This window comes from Nanorana parkeri, unplaced genomic scaffold, assembly GCF_000935625.1.
Source record: "Nanorana parkeri isolate BGI_ZX_2015 unplaced genomic scaffold, ASM93562v1 scaffold554, whole genome shotgun sequence".
Classification (NCBI taxonomy): domain Eukaryota; kingdom Metazoa; phylum Chordata; class Amphibia; order Anura; family Dicroglossidae; genus Nanorana; species Nanorana parkeri.
This window is the reverse complement of record NW_017306822.1, coordinates 315,442-342,766: the sequence shown is the minus strand read 5'-3', so window position 1 is coordinate 342,766 and position 27,325 is coordinate 315,442. Positions and strand designations below refer to the sequence as shown.

Here is a 27,325-nt window from a genome sequence, read left to right as displayed (position 1 = left end):
TCATATCAGAGTCCCCCCTTTCACATCAGAAGCCTCTCTTTCATATCAGAGTCCACCCTTCATATCAGGTTCCCCCGATTCACATCAGAAGCCCTTCTTTTATATCAGCATCCCCCCTTCATATCAGGTTCCCCCGATTCACATCAGAAGCCCTTCTTTTATATCAGCATCCCCCCTTCATATCAGGTTCCCCCGATTCACATCAGAAGCCCTTCTATATATCAGTGTCCCCCCTTCATATCAGGTTTCCCAGATTCACATCAGAAGCCCTTCTTACATATCAGTGGCCCCCCTTCATATCAGGTTCCCCGATTCACATCAGAAGCCCTTCTTACATATCAGTGTCCCCCCTTCATATCAGGTTTCCCCGATTCACATCAGAAGCCCTTCTTACATATCAGTGGCCCCCCTTCCACATTACAGCTTGCCCTTTTACATCAGAAGCCCCCTTCTTCTCAGCCTTCCTCCCCCCTTCACTTCACAGTCCCACTACCACAAAAGTTTGAGGTACCCCTGAGGAAGCCAGAAGGCACACCAGCATGCCATGGCGCCCTGGTTGGGAAAGGCTGGGTTATGTGACTGTTCTTTGTTGACAGAGCTATTGTAGGGTGAACTTCCACTTTAACAATCTTTGACACCCAAATAACATTGGCCCGTAGCGGAAAACTTCAAAATTAATATCACACATATTGCAGCTACACAAGCACTTTTTGTAATTAAACGTTCTTAAAAAAATTCCCTTCCATTTCATTCCGAAGCCGGCTACGCTTTTCTAAAACTGACAAAAAATATATATTTGCCGTAACCAAGGCAACAGCAGTCTGTAGGTAAACATTTTCAGGTTTCTCATTGCTTTGCTAGCTGCTTTTTCCAGAGTTCAGCAATGTTCTAAACCCATCGGAGAGTTCTGTGCTGTATTTGTTAGTATGTATTACACTTCTCTCCAATGCATTGATGTGTGGTGCATTAAAATACTGCGGGTTGAGGTGTGACTGTGGTTTCGCACTAGTACCTCCATCGCAGAAATGAAAGATGCTGAATGGTGCCAAATGTAATGCATATGTTTAAAAATCTAAACCCAATTACTTAGAATCTCCAGAGGCTGGAGGAGATCAGCAGCACTGAGATGGGACAATGGATATCAAAAGGTGAAAGCAGTATTTTATAAAAATTGGTAATTGTTTCATATGCTTTATATGCTTGGGAAACTAAATGTCATCAAGGTAGGATTTAGATTTACTTTAAGGCATATGGCTGTACACAAATAGCAGGACGTTCCCTCAAAACACATATAACAAACATGTCCCAATGCACAACAGGGCACAAAAATGCTGTTAAAGGGTCAACTCACCCAACAGTAATATTTTAGAGACTGGTGGGCAACGTCTACCTGGCAGTGTTGGGTGTTCCCACCCACCTATGAGTGTTCCAGCTACTCCTGTTACATTCTCCATAATATAAAATAGATAAAAGTACAGAAAAGATGGTGGGAGTCCCTCATAATGGGCACAGCAGGTGTGCAGACCCAGGAATTCAGCACAGACATGGTTTCCAACCCTGGGAACTCAGTGCGGGCAAGGTGGGAGGCCCTCATTATTGGCAGGTATGCAGATCCAGGAATTCAGCACAGATATGGTGGACAGACCCAGGAACTCAGCCCAGGGAAGGTGGGATGCCCTCAATATCGGCACAGTAGGTGTGCAGACCTGGGAACTCAGTGCAGGGATGGTGGGAGTCCCTCCTTATGGGCAAAGCAAGTGTGCAGATCCCGTAACTCAGTGCAAGGATGCTGGGAGACCCTCATAATAGGCACAGTAGGTGTGCAGACCCATGACTTCAGCACAGGGATGGTGGGAGTCCATCATTATGAGCAAAGCAGTTGTTTAGAACTGGGAACTCAACCCAGGGATGGTGGGAGCTCCTCATAATGGGCACAACGGGTCTGCAGACCTGAGAAAGCAACACAGGGAAGGTGGGAGCCCCTCAATATTGGCACAGCAAGTGTGCAGACACAGGAATTCAGTACAGATATGGTGAGAGTCCCTTATTATGGGCAAAGCAGGTGTTCAGACCTGGTAACTCAGTGCAAGGAAGCTGGGAGTCCCTCACAATAGGGACAGCGGGTGTGCAGACCCAGGAAATCAGCACAGGGGTGGTGGGAGTCCCTCATAATGGCTACAGCAGGTGTGCAAACCTGGAAAACTCAACACAGAGGTCTCGCCAATAGAGTCCCTTATAAATCAATGGGAGGTTTAACGCTACAGCATCTACTAAACACTGAAAAATCAGATTCTGCTGGACCGACCCTTTAAACGCACAAGTATTAGAGCAGAAATGTAAGTTGGCCTGTACTTTCTAACTTTTGGTTATTGACGCTAACATTGGAAATTCTTCCTACAGCAAAATGACTGTACTTTTATGTTTTCAAAGTCATGAATGATATGCAGTTTCAGTATGTTGGCAGCCTTTAGATAGCAGTATAGAAGTCACATCTAAAACTGGTCCAGAATTGCTATATGTCCTTTGTGAATGTCTTTCTTGTAATAGGTGGTGTCTGTGAAGGAGCAAGGTAGGAGTCATGTGACCGAGTCTGTTGGAATATTACAATTTTTACAAAAGTGTGCTCTCTATTTCAGTAACAATCATAACCTATCCATTGGTTGCCATAACAAGTGTGGTAGTGGTCAAATATTCTAGTAAGAAACAGCAAGCATAGGGCACACTACTGACATCACTCTTGGTGCCCAGTTCAGTCATAGTCCACTGGTGGAGGCCACGTACAACTTTCCTGCTATACTTTGCTGAGGGATGGTCTGCCGGTCACAAGTAGACCCGGCGGAGGTCACTCGGAGATGTAATGGTGTTACACTGAGGGCACAGCTTCTTTGTTCCCTGTAGAGAAAGAAGTCACAAGAGTTCTGAGCTGAAACTCAACTTCAATGAAATATAAATAAAAACATATTTTAATAGATTTACATATTATTGATAAAAATAGAAGGGAGGGCAGCATTGGGGGACATGGTGCTATGTATTTATCAAGATACTTATGTTATAGCAGCATTTCTCAACCTTTTTTTTAGTCACGGTACCCCTGAAATGTATGCAAAATCTTGAAGCACCCCAGTGTAAAATTTCAGAATCCCCAGTGTAAGATTTCAAAATCAGAGTCCCCCCTTTCACATCAGAAGCCCCTCTTTCATATCAGAGTCCCCCCTTTCACATCAGAAGCCTCTCTTTCATATCAGAGTCCACCCTTCATATCAGGTTCCCCCGATTCGCATCAGAAGCCCTTCTTTTATATCAGCATCCCCCCTTCATATCAGGTTCCCCCGATTCACATCAGAAGCCCTTCTTTTATATCAGCATCCCCCCTTCATATCAGGTTCCCCCGATTCACATCAGAAGCCCTTCTTTCATATCAGCGTCCCCCCTTTATTTCAGGTTCCCCCGATTCACATCAGAAGCCCTTCTTTCATATCAGCGTCCCCCCTTTATTTCAGGTTCCCCCGATTCACATCAGAAGCCCTTCTTTCATATCAGCGTCCCCCCTTTATTTCAGGTTCCCCCGATTCACATCAGAAGCCCTTCTTTCATATCAGCGTCCCCCCTTCATATCAGGTTCCCCCGATTCACATCAGAAGCCCTTCTTACATATCAGTGTCCCCCCTTCATATCAGGTTCCCCGATTCACATCAGAAGCCCTTCTTATATATCAGTGTCCCCCCTTCATATCAGGTTTCCCCGATTCACATCAGAAGCCCTTCTTGACTGTACTTTTATGTTTTCAAAGTCATGAATGATATGCAGTTTCAGTATGTTGGCAGCCTTTAGATAGCAGTATAGAAGTCACATCTAAAAGTGGTCCAGAATTGCTATATGTCCTTTGTGAATGTCTTTCTTGTAATAGGTGGTGTCTGTGAAGGAGCAAGGTAGGAGTCATGTGACCGAGTCAACCGTTATCTCACGGCTTGCTCCGCCCAGTTGTAATGACAGATCAGCGTCCCCAAATGACATGGGGACGCTGATCTGTCATTAAACAACAACAACTGGTGATGTCATGGCTGGCTCCGCCCAGTTGTTATTCATTGACCTGCTAGAAGACTCTGGCAGGTGTCACCCAATAGAAAATAGTTGGGTTGAGCTAGCAGTCATTGCTATCTCTGCCCAATAGTTTTTCTTTTGCCGGCATCTTTGCCTGTGTTTTTTTTTTTTTTCTTTAAAGTATTTTAATTTGTTCAAAACCCTCCTAGTTTCTTACATTTTTTACAATTATTTTTGGACTTTTTAAAAATTAATTCCACTCTTTTTCTATTCTGCTTGGTACCTCAGAGGTACCGAAACAGAATAGCCAAGCCGAATGCCACTTGGCGGCATTCGGCTATTCACGTACTGCCTTTTGGCCCCTATGTGAATAGGGGCGAATGACAGCGAGTGAGCTGCCGGAGCTTCGGCTCAGCCAATCCAGATGTTGGATCGGCTGAGTCGAACTCCTTCTGCACTTAGGCTCAGCAGAACATGGAGAGCATGTTCGGCTGACCAAAGGCAGCCGATGTATGGCTGATTTTAGCCGATGTACGGCTGAAATCAACCATACAAGCCAGAAGTGAATAGCCAAACAGCGTTCGGTTCACTTTACTTCGGCTGGGTTACTCACTCAGCTGCCTTCGGCAGCTTTGTGAATAACCCCCTTAGTATATCATATAGGCTTCATTGTTCTCATTAAACAAACATGATTAATCAGGGGAGTGAACAAACAAGTCAATACATGTCCTTGAAAAAGAACTGTATCAGTTGGTGGCCACAATGATGACGTTTAACCAACAGACAAATCACATCACATTCATTTTATGTCTCCATGGGCATTTTATGCCATTAGCCCACTTGCAAGGTCTACCACAGTGGAACTAGCCCTGTTTTTTTCCATTAAATTAATCAGATACTAATCCACTGAGAATCACCTAAAGATATTCCCATGTAGGTGGACCACTTTTTGGTCTTCCATTTCAATGTCCTATTTGTGACAGCAAACCTTTAAGGGGAAGTCCAAAAGATGCTTATTTGTAATGGAACAAAAAATGCTTCTCAATTAGATATAATATATAAAAAACACCCTCTCGTTGGCATACAAAGTTTTCATCTTTGCTGTCTTACTGCTTGGTATTTGAGCTAACAGTTCCGAGGCCCCCATTCACAGGACTTCAACATTTAAAACAAAAAGGTTTCATTATGCTGCCTTCTCCATGTTGATAAACAATAATGAGTCACAGAACCTACTGACCCATTGACAACCAACCTACAGGTGTTTCCATATAGCGGGACCACCATGTGGCCTTGAATCTCACTGTACTCCCTACAAAAGCCAAATTTCAGGAGAGGTTCAAAGATGTTTGTGGAGAATGGCCAGCAGGTGGATCATTTCTGAAATGCTATGGTGGACGTGATATTAGGTTGAAGTTGGTCTGAGCCACCACACAAAAATTATATATACAGTGTATTTCTGTTGTCGAATACAATGATGGTCTGTGAATAAATTAAGTCAAAGGCTTTGTAGTTTCCCCAATTGGCAGCCAGTAGGGCAAGAAGGAATGTCTGTGGCCTATGTGCGCCAAAGCTATGGTATTGAATTCCCTGTCTAGCCCCCTCGGCCCTGCCTAGCCCTGTAGCAAGGCATCATTTAATGTTCTAAGGGATGTTTTGCTGTAGACCAGAAGTAGCCAAACGTTGGCCCTCCAGCTGTGGTGAAGCAACAAATCCCATCATGCATCTGCCTCTGGAAGTCGTCTCTGTAGCTGCCAGAGTCTTGCAATGCCTCATGGGATTTGTAGTTTCACCACAGCTGGGGGGATGAAGTTTAGCTACCCCTGCTGTAGAGGTTCATGGTTGGGTGTCATCAGGTCTCCTCTTTGATGAGCAATATAAAGTAAGAGAGTAGTACTTACCAGGGCCCTAAGCCAGCATGCCTCGCAGTGTATGTGCCAGCACTGAATGGATGCGACTGGAACAGTGTAGGCATCCTAGACACAAGAATCAAGAATTCCAGTTTATGTCATGCTGTTGTCAAAGAATACAAACTTGCCAATCACCATGACTTTTGAAATGTTAACACTTTTATGTTCCTGCTCCATGTGGTTCCCCTTCTTATGAAAAGGTTTTGTTAGGCAACTTTTTATACATACCACTTTAAAGCTGAACTCCAGGCAAAATACACACATGGTAGCTGTTTCACTTGACATAGGATTTGTATTTCTGTCCATTCAGGCCTGAGATTTACACAGCTCTCCCACAAAGCACTGGTGACCTGACATTTACCTGCTATAGTTAGGCAACACAGCTCAGTCACCTACCCACCCCTATCCTGATTGATTGCACAGTAAAGGAGCAGCAACAGACTGATTAGGTCATCATATACCCACTAATGGATATTTGCTTCCATTATGAAGATCCACTCCTCACTGTAGATTCACTCCTCTCTCTGGCTATTTAATTTACTTATATACACAGGTTACATATCCACAATATACACTAGGTGAATCTTATCAGCAAACTGTATGCTGGCACCGTCTTTCATGAAAGCCAAACCAAAGAAACTAAACTGCTGAAGGGAAGCAGTGCTAAATAATACGCCTTTGTATTGGTTGATATTGTCCTTTTTCCCACCCCACTGCAAGCCCCAGTTACTTACTGACTTGGATTGCAGTCATTTGGATGCTTCTACCCGACCATCTGCTTCTACCCGACCATCTGGACAGCACACCTGCTTAGTGGCTAGCACTGCTACACTATATGGCCAAAAGTTTGTGAACACCTGATCAATGAACTTATATGAGATAGTTGGACTTCCCATTCCCAAACCATGGCCATTAATATGGATTTGCACCCCCTTCCCCCTCACCTTCACCCACACATAATTTGTAGCTGTAACATCTTCCACTCCTCTGGGAAGACTTTTCACAAGATTTTGGAGTGTGATTGTGAAAATATGTGCCCATTCAGCCAAAAGAATATTTGTGAGGTCAGGTACTGTTGTTGGATGAGAAGACCTGGCTCACAATATGCGTTCCAATTCATTTTTAGTGTTTAGTCGGGTTGAGGTCAGAGTCTGTGCTGGCCACTTGAGTTCCTTCACAGCAAACACGGTCAGGATTCCAACTCATCCCAAAGGTGCTCAGTAGAGTTGAGGTCAGAGCTCTGTGTAGTGTACTTAAGTTCCTACCCGCTAAACTCCTCAAACCATGTCTTTATAGATCTGCACAGGGGCACAGCCATGATGGAACAGAAAAGGGCCTTCAACAAACTGTTCCCACAAGGTTGGAAGCACACAATTGTCTAAAATATCTTTGAATGCTGTAGCATTAACGATACTTCACTGGGAACACCTGAACTAAAGTTTGGAGTGGGATTCACATACTTTAGACCAGTGGTTCTCAACCTGTGTAACCTCAGGACCCACATTTGTCCTTGGTCATTAAGTCGCGACCCAAGTCGCACTGCAATGGAACGCATGGCAGTGTGGGCAGCTGTGCTGTGATGGAGCTCCATCCATATGTGCATTGCTTGTGCAGCTCACATGTGCGCCTGTAGAGGTGTTGGGAGCCAGAATGTGATATCACTCCAGTCCAGGCACCTCTACAGGACATGCGAGGGAGCTATAAGCAATGCACGTATGGAAGGAGCTCCTTCGCCGCCATACCCCCAGCCCATCCCACCTCATGTCAACACTTGGTGCTGGGCAACATATTTTGAATGGCTGCTCGGTGTAAGAATGGACAGTGCTGCGCCAGGGGGAGGCTGAGGAGCCTCTCACCTAGGAAAGTGGAAGGCACACAGCGACCCACTGAACACGGGGTCGCAACCCACTTTTGGGTCACGACCCACCAGTTGAGAACCAAGGATTTAGACCATACAGGTAGGTTTTATGGTCTGGAAAATGTGGGCCGTATAGTACAACTTGCAAGTTTAGAGTCATGAGATAATGACCACAAAGCCTTATCTTGCAGGTACTTCAGATTTTCTTCCATTGTACTCCCATGCTGGGACTCTGACATTTATTCATGAAACCATCCTTCAACACTGTGCAAGTATGGGCATCAACCTTGCTAAAATCTCGTGACTTTCATGCAAACCCTCCAAAAACCTTGAAGTGTATATTGATCAAAAAGATGGAACAAATTTAGTAGTGCAACCTTTTATGGAGAGGGGTTATTGGATGGTCTTCAGTGGGTGTTATTTTGGTTTGCAAGCATTAGGACTCAAACGGGTATGTGCTGGTATGATTGTATAGACCCATAAGATATCATTTTTGTCTTATGGGCAGGCCACAATGGTGGAATTATTTAATCTCCCTGTTAATAGACTGGCTGAAAACAGAGACCTGCATCACAAGCACATTCCAGAATGCCCAAACCACCATCAGGCAGCAACTATAAGCTGTGGGAAGGTCACTCTCTTACTACCAGAGTGTGTTATTGAGCATTTTCATATCCTGTTATGTGAATGCTTTCTGCTATTTTGATTATGACACCAGCCTATTCTCTGATTTTTGTTAACTGTCAGACTCAACCTTGGGCAGCCTATTTATAGCTATTGTGCCTATTGTACTATTCTGCCTGAACACCACCACCACCACCACCCTAACCTCTACCTATTTCCTGTCTCTTGCCTGGGAACAGAGTCACTTCACTTTGGGTTGCCTGTGAGCTGTGACCAGGGAGCAAACAGAAGATTTAGGACATATGAATGCCGTGGAGTGAAATAGCTTTGTAGGCTCAAAAGCCATGAAAAAAAATCATGAATGCACATTTTTTTCTATCATTATACTGACACTAAACTCAGGAGTTAGATCTTAAAAATGCATTCAAGTACCTTAACTATTACCAATACCTTATTTGTGTATCACTCGGCTGTAGATCCTCCAATCATCTCTGAATTGGTGCTGACATTGTCCTTCCTTCTGGAGGGGGGCTACTTGTGTTCCACATGGTCCCTGTGTGTGTTGTAAAGTAGTCACCGCTCCAAGCTCCCCCCGTGATGGACTACAATCTCATGTTTAGTTTACTAATTTGTATTGAGATTGTAGTCCATCAAAGGAGTGAGCTTGGAGCGGTGACTACTTTACAACACACACAGGGACCATGGGGAACACAAGTAGCCTCCCTACAGAAGGTAGGACAGTGTCAGAGCCAATTCAGAGATGAGCTGAGGATCTACACAAATAAGTTACAAAATAAAGATTTTTGTTAATAGTTAGGGTTTTTGAATGCATTTTTTCCTGAGTTTAGTGACGCTTTGAGTCTCTATGACTTGGGGAAGCCCATGCCTACCACTTGTGACACAGAAGGTCTACTCTAACACATGCCATTGGGTTCGGTTAGGGGTGTTGTAGCTGACAACGTTAAATTATTATCATCTGATATAAATGGGTATGTATATATATTCACTAAAGCCCTTGAGCTGTTTCTATAACAGTGGACACAACAGATACTCCTCAGGAATTATTGCTCACTCACCAGACATATGTGACAAGTGTGCGTATTTCTTAACTTCTCTGTCAGTTCCTGAATCTTTTCTCGCATCGCTTCCAGATTCTCCGCACTAAATGGAACATGAGAGAAGACATATCAGAATTATGAGGTCCTTGTGGTCCTTCTTATTGCAGGGTTTTATCTTAGACCTCCAGATCACCACAATGACGGTATTAAATTGACATGGACATTGACCTCAGGAACCTTCACAGGAAGCAACACTGCTCAAAAATACTTGACTGTGCACATGTAGTTACTAAAAGGAAAGGTGGCAAAGACCATAGGAGTACTATAGATATCTGTGGGATAGGCAACCCTATCAATAACCATATATCCAAATAATACAATATATTTTAAAAATGTATAAATTTAAAAAATAAATAAATAAAAATATATAAAAAACATAATAGTAAAATCTAGGTAATAAAATATAATGATAATACAAGACCTGGATATGTGCAAAATCAACAGAATGTATAATATGACACCAGAGAGAACAGTAAACACATATTCCAACAGTGTATTTAAATGTCGGCCTGGCGTTCGCTTCAACCCTTTCTTTTCTATGTCTGTGAAGGTTCTCATTCATCCAGGTCATGGTATATCTGTAAAAAATAAGTCAAGGCAACTGGAGATTTTCAAGAAAAATACAGCAAGTCCAGTTGCCTTGACTTATTTTTTACAGATAGACTTTCTTTTCTATATAAGATTGTACTCTTGAGTTATGTTTACTGTCTACTCATTTTTTCCGCAATATATATTTTTTGGTAAGGTCAGATAAATCTCAGTAAATGTACCTATAAAAAAATCAGCAAACTTTATTCAGACCTTTCTGACCTCTGGCTTTCAATCATTGCCTTTAGGCTCTTAGTTTGGATACGTTGGGTTCCAACATCTACATATGGTTTCTCAAGTGTACAGAGTTGAAGCTTGTGGTTGCCACCAGGCATCATAAAGTTTCCCTGTTGGTACCTGATTGAAATGTTTCTCACATGACTCTACCTTTGAAGACCTAGCTGACTAATATCATCCTTTTTCAGTGTTCTCCAGTATGTAGACATGTAAGGACATGATGCTTCCTCTGAACAAATTAAATGCAAGTATCTTTCTATGCTTTGTAACGCAGAGACGTACTTATGGGGACTGAGGATCCCTTACCTTGTATAGGGGCGAAAGTATAGGGGCGAAAGTATGTGCCCCATCCAGGGAAACCCTCTGTACCTACAATAATTACACCCATGAACCCCGGGCCAAGCCTCAGGGCCTAGCTATGTTGACTGGCGTGATCAACCTAATTTTGGTTCTACTCCATGATGACTAACAGTTGCTCATTGGCCCTGTCAGAGGGGGTGCAACGGGCAGTTACCAATTACAATTGAGAGTTACAGTGAGACCTGATGCCAAACATGAATGAAAAATAGATTTTTCTTTTACATACTCTTTATGCATTGGAAAGAGTAGAGAAGGGCTACACTCTGGCAGGTTTTATTGCTGTCCCATAGTAGAGATTTTCCCTCATTACCTGTTCATTGTGACACCCATTCTGGACAGGAAGTGAAGTAAGACATCCAAGAGGGATGAAGAAAACAATAACAAACACTAATTTTAGTAGAAAACGATTTAGAACCCCTGTCAGCTTTTTAATTGCCCCCTGGATCCCTGTTGGAGATTTTCTCTCAAATCCTAATTGGTTGACAATGCCTGGAGTCATACTTTAATGACATTATTACCATTACCATAAATAAGGATGCTTCTCTCATGGCCTTATAATTCACTAAACAACCAAGAGAACAAACGTTAGAATTATGTCTGTAAGCTCTTTATTGCAGGATCCCAAGACAGGGATTTCATTGGTGTCAGTGGACCCAGTAATAACCCCCAGCACTGGTGTTAGTGGGCACAATAATAACCTACAGCACTGGTGTTGGTGTACGCAATACTAACCCTCAGAATTGGTGTCAGTGGGTGCAATAATAACCTACAGCACTGGTGTAGGCTTAGGCAATAATAACCCCCAGCATTGGTGTTAGTGAACACCATTACCCCAGCACTGGTGTTAATGCATGCAATAATAACCCTCAGCATTGGTGTCAGTGAGCGCAATAATAACTCGCAGCAGTGGCGGAACTACCAGGGTCGCAGAGCCGCGACCGGGCCCTGGAGTTCCGCCACTTGGAGGGGGCCTAGGACAGGAGGAAGGGGCCCCTGGTAACCGCTGATTACCAGGATATGTATTATCCCGGTAACCGCTAATGTCAGTCCCGGGACCTCTTCCTCCTTTCCTGGGCCCTACATGCTTCCCTCACCTTGTTCCGGGCGCAGCGTGAAGTATGATCCAGCCGGCGCAGCAGCCAATGAGTGGGAAGTGGTGTTATCTCCGCCCCCTCATCACACAGAACTGCTGCCGAATAGAGAGCTGCTGTGGACAAGAAGGGGATGATATAGGGAGCTGGGACTATGAAGGTGACATGGGGTCCGGGAGCGGAAAGCTGGGGACATGAAGGGGGAGATGAGGGGAAGCTGGGGACATGGAAGAGGAGAGTGTGGGGTCCGGGAGCAGAAAGCTGGGGACATGAAGAGGGAGATAATGGGGAGCTGGGGACACGAAAGAGGAGAGTGTTTTTTTTTTTCTTGTCTAAAATTTGTTTAAAAAAACCCAAAAACCTCATTTTTTTCTTCTTGGGGGGCCTTCATGGATTCTTGTATCGGGGCACTGAGGTCACTAGTTACGCCACTGACCCCCAGCATTGGTGTTGGTGGATGCAATAATAACCCTCAGAGTTGGTGTCAGTGGGTGCAATACTAACCTCCAGCACTGGTGTCGGCTGAGGCAATAATAACCCCCAGCATTGGTGTCAGTGGACACAATTACTCCAGCACTTGTGTTAATGGATGCAATAATAACCCCCAGCACTGGTGTTGGTGGATGCAATAATAACCCCCAGCACTGGTGTTAGAGGATGCAATAATAACACCTAGCACTGGTGTCAGTGGACACAATTACCCCAGCACTGGTGTTAATGGATGCAATAATAACCCCTAGCACTGGTGTCAGTGAACACAATTACCCCAGCACTGGTGTTAATGGATGCAATAATAACCCTCAGCATTGGTGTCAGTGAGCGCAAAAATAACCCTCAGAATTGGTGTCAGTGGGTGCAATAATAACCTCCAGCATTGGTGTTGGCGGACGCAATAATAACCCTCAGCATTGGTGTTGGTGGATGCAATAATAACCCCCAACACAGGTGTTGGTGGATGCAATAATAACCCCTAGCACTGGTGTCAGTGAACACAATTACCCCAGCACTGGTGTTAATGGATGCAATAATAACCCTCAGCATTGGTGTTGGTGGATGCAATAATAACCCCTAGCACTGGTGTCAGTGAACACAATTATCCTAGCACTGGTGTCAGTGGATGCAATAATAACTCTCAGCACTGGTGTCAATGAGCACAATAGAAACTCCCAGCATTGGTGTCAGTGGGTGCAATAATAACCTCCCAGAACTGGTGTTAGTGGATTCAGCAATAACCCACAGGACTGACATAATTGGATACAATAATAACACCCAGCATTGGTATTATTGGATGCAATAATAACCCCTAGAATTAGTGCTGGTGCCATAATGATGGCTGGCTTGGGAAGCAGGAATGATTATTACTATCACTGCAGATTAATACAGAGGGGATCCAGGGGGGTGGGGTCAATAGGGTTTTGTGAGTTAGTTCACCTTTTTATCTTTTGTGAAAAGGTGAACTAACCCTTTTAATAAGATTTTAGGCATCAGGCTCGAGAGAAGTCCCGACTCAGGAAGGATTGCTGTGGCTGATGACTGAGATGCAAAGAAGTAAGAGTTAATCTTGTACGTGCAATTTTAATAAATGTGTTTGTGGTTTTAGATTACTATGCAAGGGGATTTTTTTGGCCTTCTTCTTTTTAGCTGCATGAATGATGGTTTCCAGCCCTACAATCCAGATGTATTTGGAACGCCCGGGGCATCTGATATTGAAAGGTCTGGGGAAACGACATTAGAAATGATCTGGTGATGGATTTAGGATTGCTTGCTCTACATCTAAATGATGGAATCTACAGAGGCGATTACTGTTTGCAACAAGGAACACCATTAGTATATGAGCAACAAGCAATTGAGGTATAAGACGGAAAGAGACACTGTATCAATGTGACTTGGACAGATAACTTGTGTAGGTGATCACAGCTAGTTGCCTCTTCAGGCAAACATTAACTATGATGTTTCCTGCTGCCCTCCGAATAACTGAACTCCAAACATAGACATAGTTCCTCTATTTCATAATTATGTTCCTCAATGTTCCTCAATTCAAAGGCAAGAACTGTCTTATATGGCAGTGGAAAATGCAATGTACAAGGTAATTGAAACCCATCATCGGTCAACTGTTCAGTTCAATTGTGACCAACCCACAATGTGCTGTTAGTTATTGCTGTATGCACTGTGAAAATGAAGAATCCAGAAGGAGTTTTGTGGCATACATATCTTTGTGTTATGTGTGTGTAGTTTTTGTATCAAAGTAAAGACAAATAATTACTTTGCTCGGGAGGAAGATGGAGTCTCGTCGCTGTCAGACTCATCACTGTGACTTGAAATGCTGCTTCCAGGGGACACCCTGCAGTCTGCAAACACAAGAAGAACATGAATTGTCATATTTTTTTCATTGAAAGGTGCATTTTGTCTCTTTAAACAATCTATGTTCAGCAGTCAGCTGCCACTCTGGATTGCCACCAAGTGTCCTGCACTAGTGGTCAGGGGCAGTAATAGTAACTCCCCCTCAACAGGTGTCAGTGGTGGTAATATTAAACCCCCTTTCACTGGTAGTCAGTGGCAGTTATACTCACTCCCCCTCTCCGTGGTGGTCAGTGGCAGCAACAACCCCTCATTGGTGGTCATTGGCAATAGTATTAAATTCTCTTTGTTACTTGGTGATCAATGGTATTATCAGGTGCGTCCGCGGGCGAGCAGCACGGAGGAAACCCACTGGCAGGAAGCAGCCGGAAGGGTCCGAAGTCAAGGTAACAAGGGGGCAATCCAAAGAGGTAGTCGAGGGCAATCCGAGGTCGAGACAGGCAGCAGAGGGTCAGAGACGATAGGCGGTCCAAGGTCGGTACACGGGAGGTCAGTAGAGGGTACGGGAAACAGACAACAAGGCACATGGGAGGGGAGCTTCGTATGTCACACCATGAGGTGGAATAACTCAGCAATAAGCCAGAGCTCAGGCCAGGTTTTTTATAGCCAGGGGAGTTAGGACCACCCCCCGGTCACCGAGGCAACCAGGAGGCTTCCCTCCCCGGGAACCGATGGCAGGCGAGAGAGATGGAAGGTGTGTACAGGGAACCTCCCCCAGCAAGGCTCAGACCTGATGCCTAATGGCGCAGGGGCGCTACGCGCGTGCCCCCGGGGATGTGCACGCAGCCTGCGTACCGCGCATGCGCACCCACCGCGCGACTCGCGCATGCGCACCTGCAACCCGGGCACCAGGAGTTCTGCCAAGCTGAGAAGCTGAGGGGAAACCCGTGCCCTGCGCCGTGCCCGTGGTCCCCGAGCAGGGGCAACACCCCCTGCTTCCTGACAGGTATTGACATTAAATACCCTTTGTTATTTGATGGTCAATGGTAAGTACATTAAATCCCCTTCATTAATTGGTGTTCAACGGTAATAAAAATAAATCCTCTTCATTCATTGGTGGTCAGTAGTTTAACTTAGACATGCGCTCCTGCGCTGTTCCTTTTCTCCCCGATGAAGTTGGGCTTAGACTATTCTCGTAGTGTAGGGACTATACACGTAGGGCGGAGGCAACTCCACCTCACAATAATGGCTTTTTGTAGAGCAATCCAGAATTCTACACTTTGCTACCACTTCGCATTGCCGCCAAGTGACCTAGATCCTGCGGGACAGCTGGCAGGGCACAGACAATGTTTCAGCACATCAGTTGAACAGGAGTTAACAAAGGGTTAATAAACAGTTAAGAATTTACCTTTCTTTGTTGTTGCAAGGGTTCATTAACTGACATCATATGCAGATCTATGGTCACCCCTTTGATCTGCTATGAATAAGGCAGTGTTGTTACAATGAAGCAATAATAACCTTGCAACATCTGAACTCTCATGGACACTGTAGACACTTTTCTATGAGTGTCAGCATACACAGGAGCAAAAAGGTCTACTCTTGTGATAGGGAACAAACCCCGGCTGTAATTATGAATTGCAGGGAAATGCAGCCAGGGAGCTGTGGCGGAGGTGGGGAAGCATGGCGTATTGCACACACCCAAGGTATTTAGATGAAGTTTTTTGGGAGTGTGTAGCTGTGTAGCATACACAATGTTGACAACTGGGTGAATACTTTGTAGACCAATTTTTTTTTTTTTTGTCTTAAAATACTGTATGAAAATCGAAAATTACAGCTACTTGGTAAATCTTGTGCAGTGAGTGGAGGCGCTAGGTGTTTCTTTCAATATAAACACAATGGAAGGTTCTCTAAACCTTGTGCAGCAGAGTTGCAATATAAGGCCAAAAGAATGCTACTGCATCTCTAAATTTTGGAGCTTAGGTGTTTTCAATCAAGGGTACAGTTAATGCTCCAGCATACAAAGGCATTTTAGACAATTGCGAGCTTCCAACCTTGTGGGAACAGTTTGGTGTAGGCCCATTTCCATACATGATTGTCTCATGCACACAAAGTCAGCTCCATGGTTTGACCAGTTTGGTGTGGAGGAACTTAAGTACGCTACTTGGATCCTTGACCTCAACACTACTGAACACCTCTGGAATGAATAGGAATGCCAATTGTAAACCAGGTCCATTTGTCCAACATTTGTACCTAACCACACAAATGCTTCTTAGACTGAATGGGAACAAGTTCCAACAGATACACACCAAAATCTTGGGGGAAGCTTTCCTAGAAGGGCAGAGGCTGTTATAGGAAGGGGCAACTCTCTATTGATGTCCATGCTTTTAGAATGACGTGTCCAACAAGCTCATATATGCATGATGGTCAGGTGTCTACAAAGTCTCACCTGTCTCTTGGGAGGACGGTTTCTCTGGACTGCGCATGTCATCTTCCCAGCGGTTTTCCTCTGAGGTTTCACCATCTGTATGCACAGCTCTTAATGGCTGGTAGACAGAAAAAAGCAGCATGACGGAACAAGTCATAAACACCTTAAAAAATCCTGGAGGTAGACTTCCTGTACATATAAGACAGATCTATGTGTTCCCATTGTGTATTTAGCTGTTTGATGGGAGATGTTTTATAACTCCAAAGACGTGCTGGAAGGTTAATTGGCTCCTCTCTAAGTTGGCCCTCTATGTATGCATGAGAGATAGGGACCTTAGATTGTAAGCTTCTTGAGGGTAGGGACTGATGTGAATGTGCAACTATGTAAAGTGCTGCGTAAATTGTTGGCGCTATATAAATACCAATAATAAATAAATAAAACCGGGAGAGGAAACCTTTGACCTGGGAGGCAAACACAACCAACCAGCCCTCCTATGGCATTGACACTTTCTCGTGAGCTAAAAGTGCCTCGCACAAAGGCAGCTATGGTGAAAGGTGAGTATTGTCTTAAAGAACTTGGCTTATTGGAAAACACCTTTTTACTTCTGCTAAATGTTTACGGTTGTAAAGGGTGAATTGTGAATGTGGAAGTACTTTATGGGTTGAACATGATGACCGATTTTCTATCAAAACGAAATGCACTCACAAAAAATAAAATACTAAAAATAATGCCATGCTGTTATCATACATAGTGCTCATCATTTACCTACCCTTCCAAATGAGCACAATGTACAATGGCACAGTTTGCTTTTTTTAGCATTAAAGGAGAACTATGGGTTTAAGTCTTTTCCCCATAGTTCTCCTTAGGGTAACGGGACGACACAAACTAGCGTCCTCCCGTCACCCTAGGCTCGCGGTATACTGAGACGCCGCAGTATACAGTGAGCAGCTGCTCGCGATATACTGAGACGCCGCAGCTGAAGCGGATCCCGACAATTGTGCCGGGATCCGCCCAGCTGCGTGACTGACAGCTGGCTCTGCCTATCTAAAAGGCAGAGCCAGCTGTACCCGCCCCCGTCCGTTCCGCCAGTAAGTGCTGGCGGATCGGAGCAGGGAATCCATCCCCTCCCCTGTCACGGCAGAGAGCCGTGACAGGATCGAGAGGTGAGCGAACGCCGGTATGTGTACGCTCAACTCCCGATCTACTGAGCCAACCTGTGGCAGTCTCATTGTCACAGGTCGGCTAGAACTATGAGGTGAGTGAAAAGCACTCACCTCATAGTTCTCCTTTAACTTCCTTTGCAGCTCTCAGCATTCAGTCACAGAATGTCTCAGAGCCGCAAAGGAAGCCGATGCTGAAAAACTTCCCCTTGCCAGGCGCTGTGATCACAGGTCTGACCAGGGTCTCAGTAGGGGAGAATCTCCACTGAAGGCCACTAGCCCAACATATCTGTATTTATAAAACCAAAGAGGTGCAGAAGTTTATATTTTTATGATATTCGTATTTGTACTGACCTAGGGGGGCAAATGCCTCTTGCCCACCAGCCCAGTGCTCCCTTGAATGTAATCACATCAGATTTCTATAGGGCCATGAGAAATCAATCCACTCACCTCTTGTGTGTTTACTCTGACACGCTTACATTTCCCCACTCGTGCTACAAAGAAGAGAGACAATGCAATGTCAAGACAATGTAAATAATGTAATGAAAGGAACCAGGATTCAATTAGATATGTCTCAAGTTCCCATTCAAACCTGAGCATTTTTTTCATGCATTTCCCTAAGAGTGACAACACCCAGCATGAACATTTCTATTATTTTGAATGGTGGCCATTCACATCTGAGTGTAGTGTTGCTCGTGGCTCATAAAAGTACATGAGCTTTCTATGTGCATTCAACTGTGCATTTTTGGTCCTATAGACTTCAATGGGAGTGCCTAGAAAACAACAACTTCAATGGGAATGACTAACAACCGTCTCCTCCTTCTAGTAACTATCTTTTCACTGGCTAAAAATAAAACCTCTTAAGTCTGAAATGTTTAAAAAATTTATAAAAAATACTTTAAAATCACCTGAAGTCTGAATGAGAGCTAAGTGAGTGACATTTGGTTAGCCTAAGTGCTGCGTATCATAAACAATTGGCCAAAGGGAGAGCATTTGACAGGGTGACAACAAAGGGAAAACAATTGGGAACAGGGTCAGGGTGTTGTCCCCCTTTAACGGGAAGCAACTAAACAAGAACCCTCATGGCTGATGTACTGCAGTCACTTTGCAGCCACTTTCTGTCTGCATGTTCTCCAGTGATGGCTACATGGCATCTTTCAAGCTGGGTTTCCTGATAGTGACACCATTGGAACATGTCTTTGCAATGTGTGTCAGCATAGTCACTTTATATCCTTCAAAGGGAGAGCATTCGACGGGATGACAAGGCAGGAGAACAATTGGGAGACAGGGTCAGGGTTTTGTCACCCTTCAACAGGAAGCAGCTGAACAAGAACCCTCATGGCTGATGTACTGCAGCCACTTTCTGTCTACATGTTCTACAGTAATGGCTAGATGGCATCTTTCAGAGTGGGTTTCCTGATAGTGACATGATTGGGACATGCCTTTGCAACGTGTGTCAGCATAGCCACTTTATGGCCTTCAAAGGGAGAGCATATGACGGGGTGACAAGGCAGGAGAGCAATTGGGAGACATGTTCAGGTTGTTGTCACCCTTCAACAGGAAGCACCTGAACAAGAACCCTCATAGCAGGGTCATCAGGGATTATTATAATGCAATCTGCACATTAAATGACATTAACATAAGAGTTTAGCGGTTGGGTTTACATTAAGGGCTTAGTTTATAACGGGTTACCCAGCATATAAGTGGGTGGACACCATTTGCAAGGCATTACAGCTGCTAGATGGAGCCGAGGAGCATAGGAATTTCAATGCTCCTTGGCTTCATTGACAAGATGCAATGCCGTGCTCACGTTGTTCGCTCAGTTGTCTGTTGGGTGAACTCCTTATAAATAAGGTCCCGAGTGTCATTCACATTCATAGATAACGTTTAACATTAGGTGTGCTCTCACCTCCCATACGCTCCTCTCTGTTCCACCGAATTTGCAGGAAGACCTTAGGAAAAAGCAACAAGACTTCAATTGAAAATGTTGAAAGCCTCCAGTTAGAAATGGTGTGACGCCAGGACAAGAAACAGTGGGAGGATATTGTTTGGACAGACATTAACAACCACTGTCTAAGATCTAACCCTTCCCCAATGTGTGTCCTCGGAGGCTGGCCATCCTGGGGCTTTGGCTTCCATAACCTGGCCTTGAGTCCTGCTTACTCGGTCAAAATTTGAGCAATGTGTGGCCCTATCAGTAGGGGTGTCCATAGAGCTATCACCATCTGAGGCCGGGGGTTGAGGGGTGGGGTGCTGGTGGTTTACTGGGGAAAATTGATGATGGTTTACCGGTGGGGTGGTTGTTGGTGGTGCACGTTACCTGTTCTGGTGTCCTGCCCAGCTCATTGACATCACTGGTTGCCAGAAGTTGGGCAGGACACAGGCCAGAGCATCCCGCCCACCTCCTAGCAACCTGGCAAGAGCTCTTAGCAACCTGGGATGCTTTGGCCGGAAAGGGGGCAGTAGTCACACCTTCCGCCCCCCATGTGACCCAAAGAGATGCCGTCTGAGGCAATTTCCTCAGGCTGCCTCATTATAGGGATAGCACTTCCTATCAGCACCACTTCATATGCCAAAAGTCGATTTTTCAAATAACACCTTGTCGAAGGAGCCGAGGCCAAAAATCTTGGCTGGACAGCCAATAAGCCGCAGTCAATGTTCGGGTTCTGGCGGGTGAATATAGAATACAATAGGCCAGCAGGTGAGAATCCTCTATCCACTTTAGGAGGTGTATTTATAAACAATTTGGGGAGAGTTATTCGCCCTGTGAATCTCTGTGAGTGATCGCTCTGTGTGAATAGAAGCAAAACCGAATGTTCTTATTATATTTTATATTCAGGTTGACTGTAATGAAATGTAATACCACATTATGGTCACTAGATGGAGCTTCAGAGCATTGGAAATAGCCATGTAAGCTACAATTCGGTTCGATTTGGATATTTCAGGATTTGGATCCGAAATTCAATTTGGTTCGGGGTTCGTATTCGGACGAAATCTGAATTTTCGTTAGTTTCATATGAGTTTACGAATAGTCGTTGCGAATGACACAGAAAACCACATATGGATAATAATACTAAAGCTGAATCTCCTAGACCCGAATGGCATTCGGGAGTCCGAATTTCCGAATACCATTCGGGAGCTCTAGAAAGCAATATGGGTCTGGGAGCCACAATAAAGCTGAGGCTTCCAGACCCGAAAGGCATTCAGGAGCTCCCCAATGCAATTCGGAAATTCGGATCCTGAATGCAATTCGGGTCTGGGAGCCTCAGCTTTAGTATTATATATGTATATACTGTATATGGCTCTCATGTTGCCGTAACGAAAATTCGTATTCAGACCCATTCGCATGCATTAAACCGGAAAACACATCTGATTGGCCAGAAAAGTCACATGTCCAATTCAGTTTAGTTTCTGAACAAAATTCGGATGGGATTCCAACACATTCAAATGCATTAGGATTCGGAAATTTGGATGTCTCCGAATGTCCAAATTGCGGAAAATTCGTCTGAATTTTGATTCTGGACTAAACGAATAGCACATGTCTAACTGGAAATAACCTTTGCATAACCTTTGTACAATCAACTTCAGATTTACCAAAATTATGTAATATGAGCTCCTATCTAATCTATCCAACCAGCTTGCATCCAATCAGGCCGGCCCTTGCACTACATACTTGCTGGTAGACCTAAAGGCGATTGCACAATCAGATTGTAATGTGTCTGTGAGCCTTAGGCCTGGTTCACACCTGGGCGTTTTGTAGCGCGTTCGAACGCTCTGCAAAACGCTCAAACACCGGAATCCCATTGTTTTCTATGGGTATGGTTCACACCTGGGCGTATTTCAGCCAGTCTGAACGCGCTACAAAACGGCCTATGCCCAAAGAAGTACATGTACTTCTTTGGGGCGTTTTGGTCTCGTGTTTCCATTGGGATACAGTGAAGTAGCCCTTGTTTTTTTAACTGCGAATCGCGGTAAAAACGTGCGACACGAAACGCGCGACAAACGCGCATATTCAATACGCCTAGGTGTGAACCCAGCCTAAAGGAGAACTATGAGGCGTCTCAGTATACCGTGAGCTGTAGCTCGCGGTATACTGAGCATTGGGTGACCCTTAGGAGAACTATGGGGAAAAGCCCTGACCCCATGGTTCTCCTTTAAAACTTCAGTGCACATGTACAGTACAATGAGCGTGCAAGTGCTCATGGGATATGTGGTTCTGACATCAAGGTTTTAGATAGGGACTGTGCGTGCTCCTCAACTGGAAGTTCAGGAAAAGAGCTGCTACAGGGACATAGAATGGGGGGACATTTCTGAATGTTTATTAGGGATGTAGAAGCAGAATCATTGAATTATGGAAGACAGTAATTCAATTTAAAGCGAGATTAACTTTTTTTTTTACATAGTGTTTAATACTACCATCTTAAGCATGCCCCCCCACCCCACCCCACCTACCCATGTGACTGGTTAGGGGTCACTAGGGCACTCATCACAGTTTTTGGTGTAATACAGTACACTCCCCGAGAATCGTAGGAATGCTGAAAAAGCAGAAATGACTTACAGTATGAGCACATGACATTTCAAAGGTCGTGTGTTTCCCGGTGACAAGAGAAATCACTTTCTTGTAAAAATGGTATTCACCCAAAAGGTGTTTCTGCTTTTGCAAAGAGGATTGCTTGTATTTACTATTCCAGCAATGAGAATTAGGGGCATATCTAGGAAGCGGCGAATGTGACATTCAATAAACATTCATTTTAGGTGAATGTAAAAGGTACGTTTACTGATTTGAAATGATGCCCCTGCAGGGGCGTCCCTAGACGTCTCACTGTCTGGGGGTGGGGGGAATGGGGGTGTGCTTGTGATACAGGGGGTATAGGTGGGGACGGCTTGTGGTGTACGGCATCCCACCCAGCTCACTGACATCACTGGGTGCCAGGAGCTGGGCGGGATGATCCTGCTAACCAGTGACATCACTGAGCTGGGTGAGATGCCGGCCAGAGTATCCCAGGTTGATAAGAGCTCATAGCATCCTGGGATGCTCTGGCTGGAAAGGAGGTGGCAGGCACGCCTCCTGCCCCCCCATCATGACCCAATGAAATGTCGCCTAAGGCAACTGTCTCAGGATGCCTCATTATAGAGACGGCCCTATGCCCCTTAGTTATACACAAGACAGTTTATACCTATTGGTAGGAAACCTATGACACACCTGGGCAATGGAAGCTGAGCATATACAGCAAAGACTGTCTCAATTGAGTTAAAGATATAAGAAGCAGATCTTTAATTTTTTTCATAACACTTCAGCTTGACCCTGACCTCCCTCTCTTCTCCCAAACTAAGGCCACCAATCACATCAAAAGAGTAATAGGGATTCTCAGAAATAGAAAGGGGTGGAACCAAGCGTAACTATTACAAAGAAAGTCGAGATTTCCATATTATAATAAGCTGCCTATATTTTTGGGTCTCCTGGCTCTTTTTTTCTCGTGGTTTCCACTGACAGTAACCTCTTTTTATGCATTTTTAGAATCATATTCTCAGGCTGAATTGCTCAGGTTTCACCTTATACCCTATAGGGGCATTTATAAAGCAGTACATTTGACTTTTAGCAGAGATCGATTCGCCACCAGTGAATTTTTGGTGAAAGTCACATTCGCTGTTTTATAAATATTCCCCTATATACCCAAATGTTTGTGGACAACAAACCTTCACACCCATAAGGACGAGTTGGACATTGCATTTCAAAACCATGGCTAATAATATGGAGCCACCTCACCCCAACAGCCTTCACTCTGTTGTTTAGTTGGAGGGAATTTATACCCAATCAGCTAATATAGCATATGTGGGGTCAGATACTTATGTTAGATGAGAAGACCAGGCTCGCAATAAGCAGTCCAGTTCATCCGTAGGGTGTTTTGTAGGGCTAAGGTTAGGGTTCTCTGCAGACAACTTGAGTTCCTTAAGAACCAAACTCATCAAACCATGTCTTTATGGAGTTGGTTGGAACGGAAAAAGGTCTTCACCATACTGTTTCCACAAGGTTGGAAGTGCACAGTTGAAGCATTAGCCTTCACTGGAAACACCCCAACTCAATCATTTGGAGGGGTGTCAATATACTTGTGTCCATACAGCAGGTGTGATGGTCAAGTGTCCACAAACGTAGGGCTATATACAGTAGTGTATAACAGTTTATGGACTTGAGTGTTCGTAGAAATCAGACCTGTAGCATTTAATATTTTGGTCAACTCTGTAAATGTTCAAAAATACCTTGATGTGATGTACAACCATTATCATGTCATTGTGTCCTCATGCCAAATGGCTTACCTGTTGCCTGTCAAGCTTTTGCCCATCTTCTGAGGTCATCATTGGTGATTCACTACGTGAGTTTCGCCCAGGCAAAGGAGACTGAAATAGAACAGAGAACAACCAAAATGAATGCCAAGCTTCCTAATATTACTGCATCATCTCTGATCCATTAACACTCGCAAAGGACCCTGTTGATTGAAGAGAGCAGTGCCAATGCATAGTCAGATATTCAACAAGGAAAAGTGTCTCTAGACTTTTGACTAATCACCCTGTTCATAGGCCACCATTGACCTCTGAGGTTGACTGATACTTGCTCAGATGCCAAAAGTTCAGGAGTAAAGATATGGTTGTTCAAGAGCTGCAATGAGATGTACTGTACATGGTTCTCCTACAGTTGTCTCCATCAGTGGGGGCATTTGGCAACTACTACAAAGATATACATCAGATTTACAAAAACACAGTAGGCTAAATCTTTGCCGACTCAGACAAGAAACAATCTAATCTGCCGAATTTTGGCCAGTAAGGATAACCGAAATTGAGAGTTTATTTTGGCCAATGCATTGGATTCAATTGGGAATGCAAAATGAAGATGGTGATTTTTAATGACACAATAGGCTTTAAATTGCTCTTGAGGGTTATGGAATTTTCTTTAAATCATCCTGGACCTGTTCTTGTGTAAAAAAAGAAAATCCCTCAGCTTCATTATTTTATGTTTTTTAACATAACAGTAGCAGTACACAAATAGAAGAAAAAATATTCTGCGCTAATGGAAAATTAACAATTAAAAATGAAATAGCACCAATAGGTCAGAAGCTGCTATACAAAGGCTATATAGCTTTAAAATTGGGAAATAACTGCACAGCACTACAAACCTAAAAAAAATAGTGTACCATAAATAAGTGCTAACAATGCAAAAACACAATATATATGTGTCACATTAATATTATATAGGACTGAGATCATACAAATTCATATAAAAATAAGCAATCAAAAAGACAGTCCAAAAAGTGAAATTTTTTTAGATACGGTATATAGAAAAAAACTTTATTCCAAGTGAGGACATTCCTTCTTAAATCCAAAAGTGTGTAAAATAAATCTTTTGCTAATCTAAAAGCTCATTTGCCGGCCGGCCGCTGTAATTTTACAAGTGAGTCTACTGTTTTTTTAAAATAAATTGTTCGTTACGCTACACCATGGAGGCTTCTTAATTTTTTCACCATTAAGAGTGAATATGTGAAATGAGCGCATATGAGAATAGGAGATGTGAAAAAGGAGGACGCTGGAAGCTGCGTATTAATCATATCTATTTGACTGCCATTTGACTTGCAGTTGGGGTGAGTGCATAACCACGGGGGGAATCTTTCTGGCACAGAGAGAGCACGATTCTATTGGAACATTCTACACGGATTTATTTTACACACTTTTGGATTTAAGAAGGAATTTCCTCGCTTGGAATAAAGTTTTTTTCTATATATACATTTTTTTTTCACTTTTTGGACTGTCTTTTTGATTGCTTATTTTGATTTTTATATGAATTTTTATATATCAGTCCTATATAATATTGATGTGACACTTATATATTGTGTTTTTGCACTATTGTTAGCACTTATTCATGGTACACTATTTATTAGGTTTGTAGCGCTGTGCAGTTAGTACACAAATAATGTATAGATCATATGCACAAAAAGATCGACATAACCTACACTAATCTAAATACATCAAATAAATAAATAAATACATAAATAATTAAATAAATACATAAATAATTAAATAAATACATAAATAAACTATTTAAATAAAGAAAAATATCTAGCAAATTTCCTCCCAAGTAGCTCCTATTATTTTCATCGCAATCACTCTACTCATCACTAGCAGCCAGCTTTCTTAAAGTGGCCTTTGATGGTCTCACAGGGGCCATAGATTTCTCACAGTGGATGAGGAAGGTTGGAGAAGGAGGATCCGTCCACCCTTGCTGGAATCATGGAACAGTAATCTTTCTTCCTGACTTGTAAAGGGTTTTATTGGAACAGCGATAAGAGGCTGGTTCCCTATTCTATAAAGAAAAGAGAATGATGGCTGATACCATCAATCTAGTTATTGCCCCGTAATTCTGTACTTGCAAGCTAAAACTCTAGTCCTGGTTTTTGAAGATCTGTTGCTGGAAAGTTTCTACCTTCATTCATTTAGGTTTCTAAATGGTTTAGTGGTGAAGGTGAGGGTTGGTGAAGCTTTCTGCCTTCATGGAGACAACAGAGAAACCAATAACATCATTATATATGTATGGAATGCTGAGAGTCCAGTGTTTCTTAATATAACACCAGGATTTGATGGACCTTCCCCTGTATGACAACACTATTTTTTGGGGGGTTGGCTGGTCCTGATGATCCGTGCTAAGGAGGGTGGAGGGGGTATATGGGGGTTTGTGACAACCTGCCCAGCTCTTGGAAAGCAGTGACATCCCTGGTTGCCAGGAACTGAGGGGGGCACCAGCCAAAGCATCCCAGATTGCTAAGAGCAGGGCGGCGAGGTGAGTATGCCCCTAACCTAAAAATTGCTGTGTCACACTTTTGGACGATTTTTTAAGGGACCGCAATATACAGGGGTGCGGGTACTCCTAGAATGAGATCCTAATAGGTTGGACTTGATGGACTAATGTCTTTATTCAACCTCAAATACTATGTAACTATATAACTATGCACTCTTTACCAGAGGTCCCAAATCCAAAAAAGGGGGGAGGGGGGGTGCTTAGTGACTGCCGATGGCGTCGCCAGACAATGTTAGTAGATAAATGTCACCAGCACACCAAGTGGATTTGAAATCTGAAGTGATCGTTTAGTTAAAATGTCATGTCAGCAGAACAAGTGCTTTCGGGGACGCGCAGGGTCCCTTTTATCGGGCTCAGCAATGGCATGGTGTGCTGGTGACATTTATGTGTATGGCCATTACACATCACCCGCCCAGCTCTTAGCAACCTGGGATACTCTGGCCAAAAAGGGGGCGGCAAGCACACTGCAAACATTGTGCAACAGAGCGGCCATGCCACTCTGCCTGGTGTCCCCCTCCCCCCACGTGACCCAAAGAAATGCTGCCTAGCTCATTATAGGGACGGCCCTGTCAGGACAGATTCAAACAGGAAACACAATCCTGCATCATCAAAGAAAATATTCTCAACTGCAATCCCAAGTCTGATTGCAGGTTAAAAAAAATGATACTAAATTGATATGTCTGTTGCCAGAATAGCTCACTCTCTCATCTCTCTCTCTCTCTCCCTCCCCCTCTCTCTCTCTCTCGTCTCTCTCTCTCTCTCTTCTCCCCTCTCCC

At 43.8% G+C, this 27,325-nt stretch overlaps 1 protein-coding gene across 1 annotated transcript in view; it reads right to left on the bottom strand.

The window, feature by feature from the left end:
• Positions 1–2,820: 2,820 nt before the first annotated feature.
• Positions 2,821–27,325, bottom strand: part of LOC108791491 (E3 ubiquitin-protein ligase RNF220-like) — a 39,490-nt gene continuing 14,985 nt past the window's right edge. Inside the window, exons 4-11 of the mRNA XM_018561997.1 lie at positions 24,023–24,103; positions 19,617–19,659; positions 18,136–18,201; positions 16,569–16,643; positions 14,088–14,172; positions 9,507–9,591; positions 5,940–6,014; positions 2,821–2,892 (exon numbers count right to left, since the gene is read on the bottom strand). Coding sequence (XP_018417499.1) covers positions 2,821–2,892; positions 5,940–6,014; positions 9,507–9,591; positions 14,088–14,172; positions 16,569–16,643; positions 18,136–18,201; positions 19,617–19,659; positions 24,023–24,103 — 582 coding nt within the window. The remainder of the gene's footprint in view (positions 2,893–5,939; positions 6,015–9,506; positions 9,592–14,087; positions 14,173–16,568; positions 16,644–18,135; positions 18,202–19,616; positions 19,660–24,022; positions 24,104–27,325) is intronic.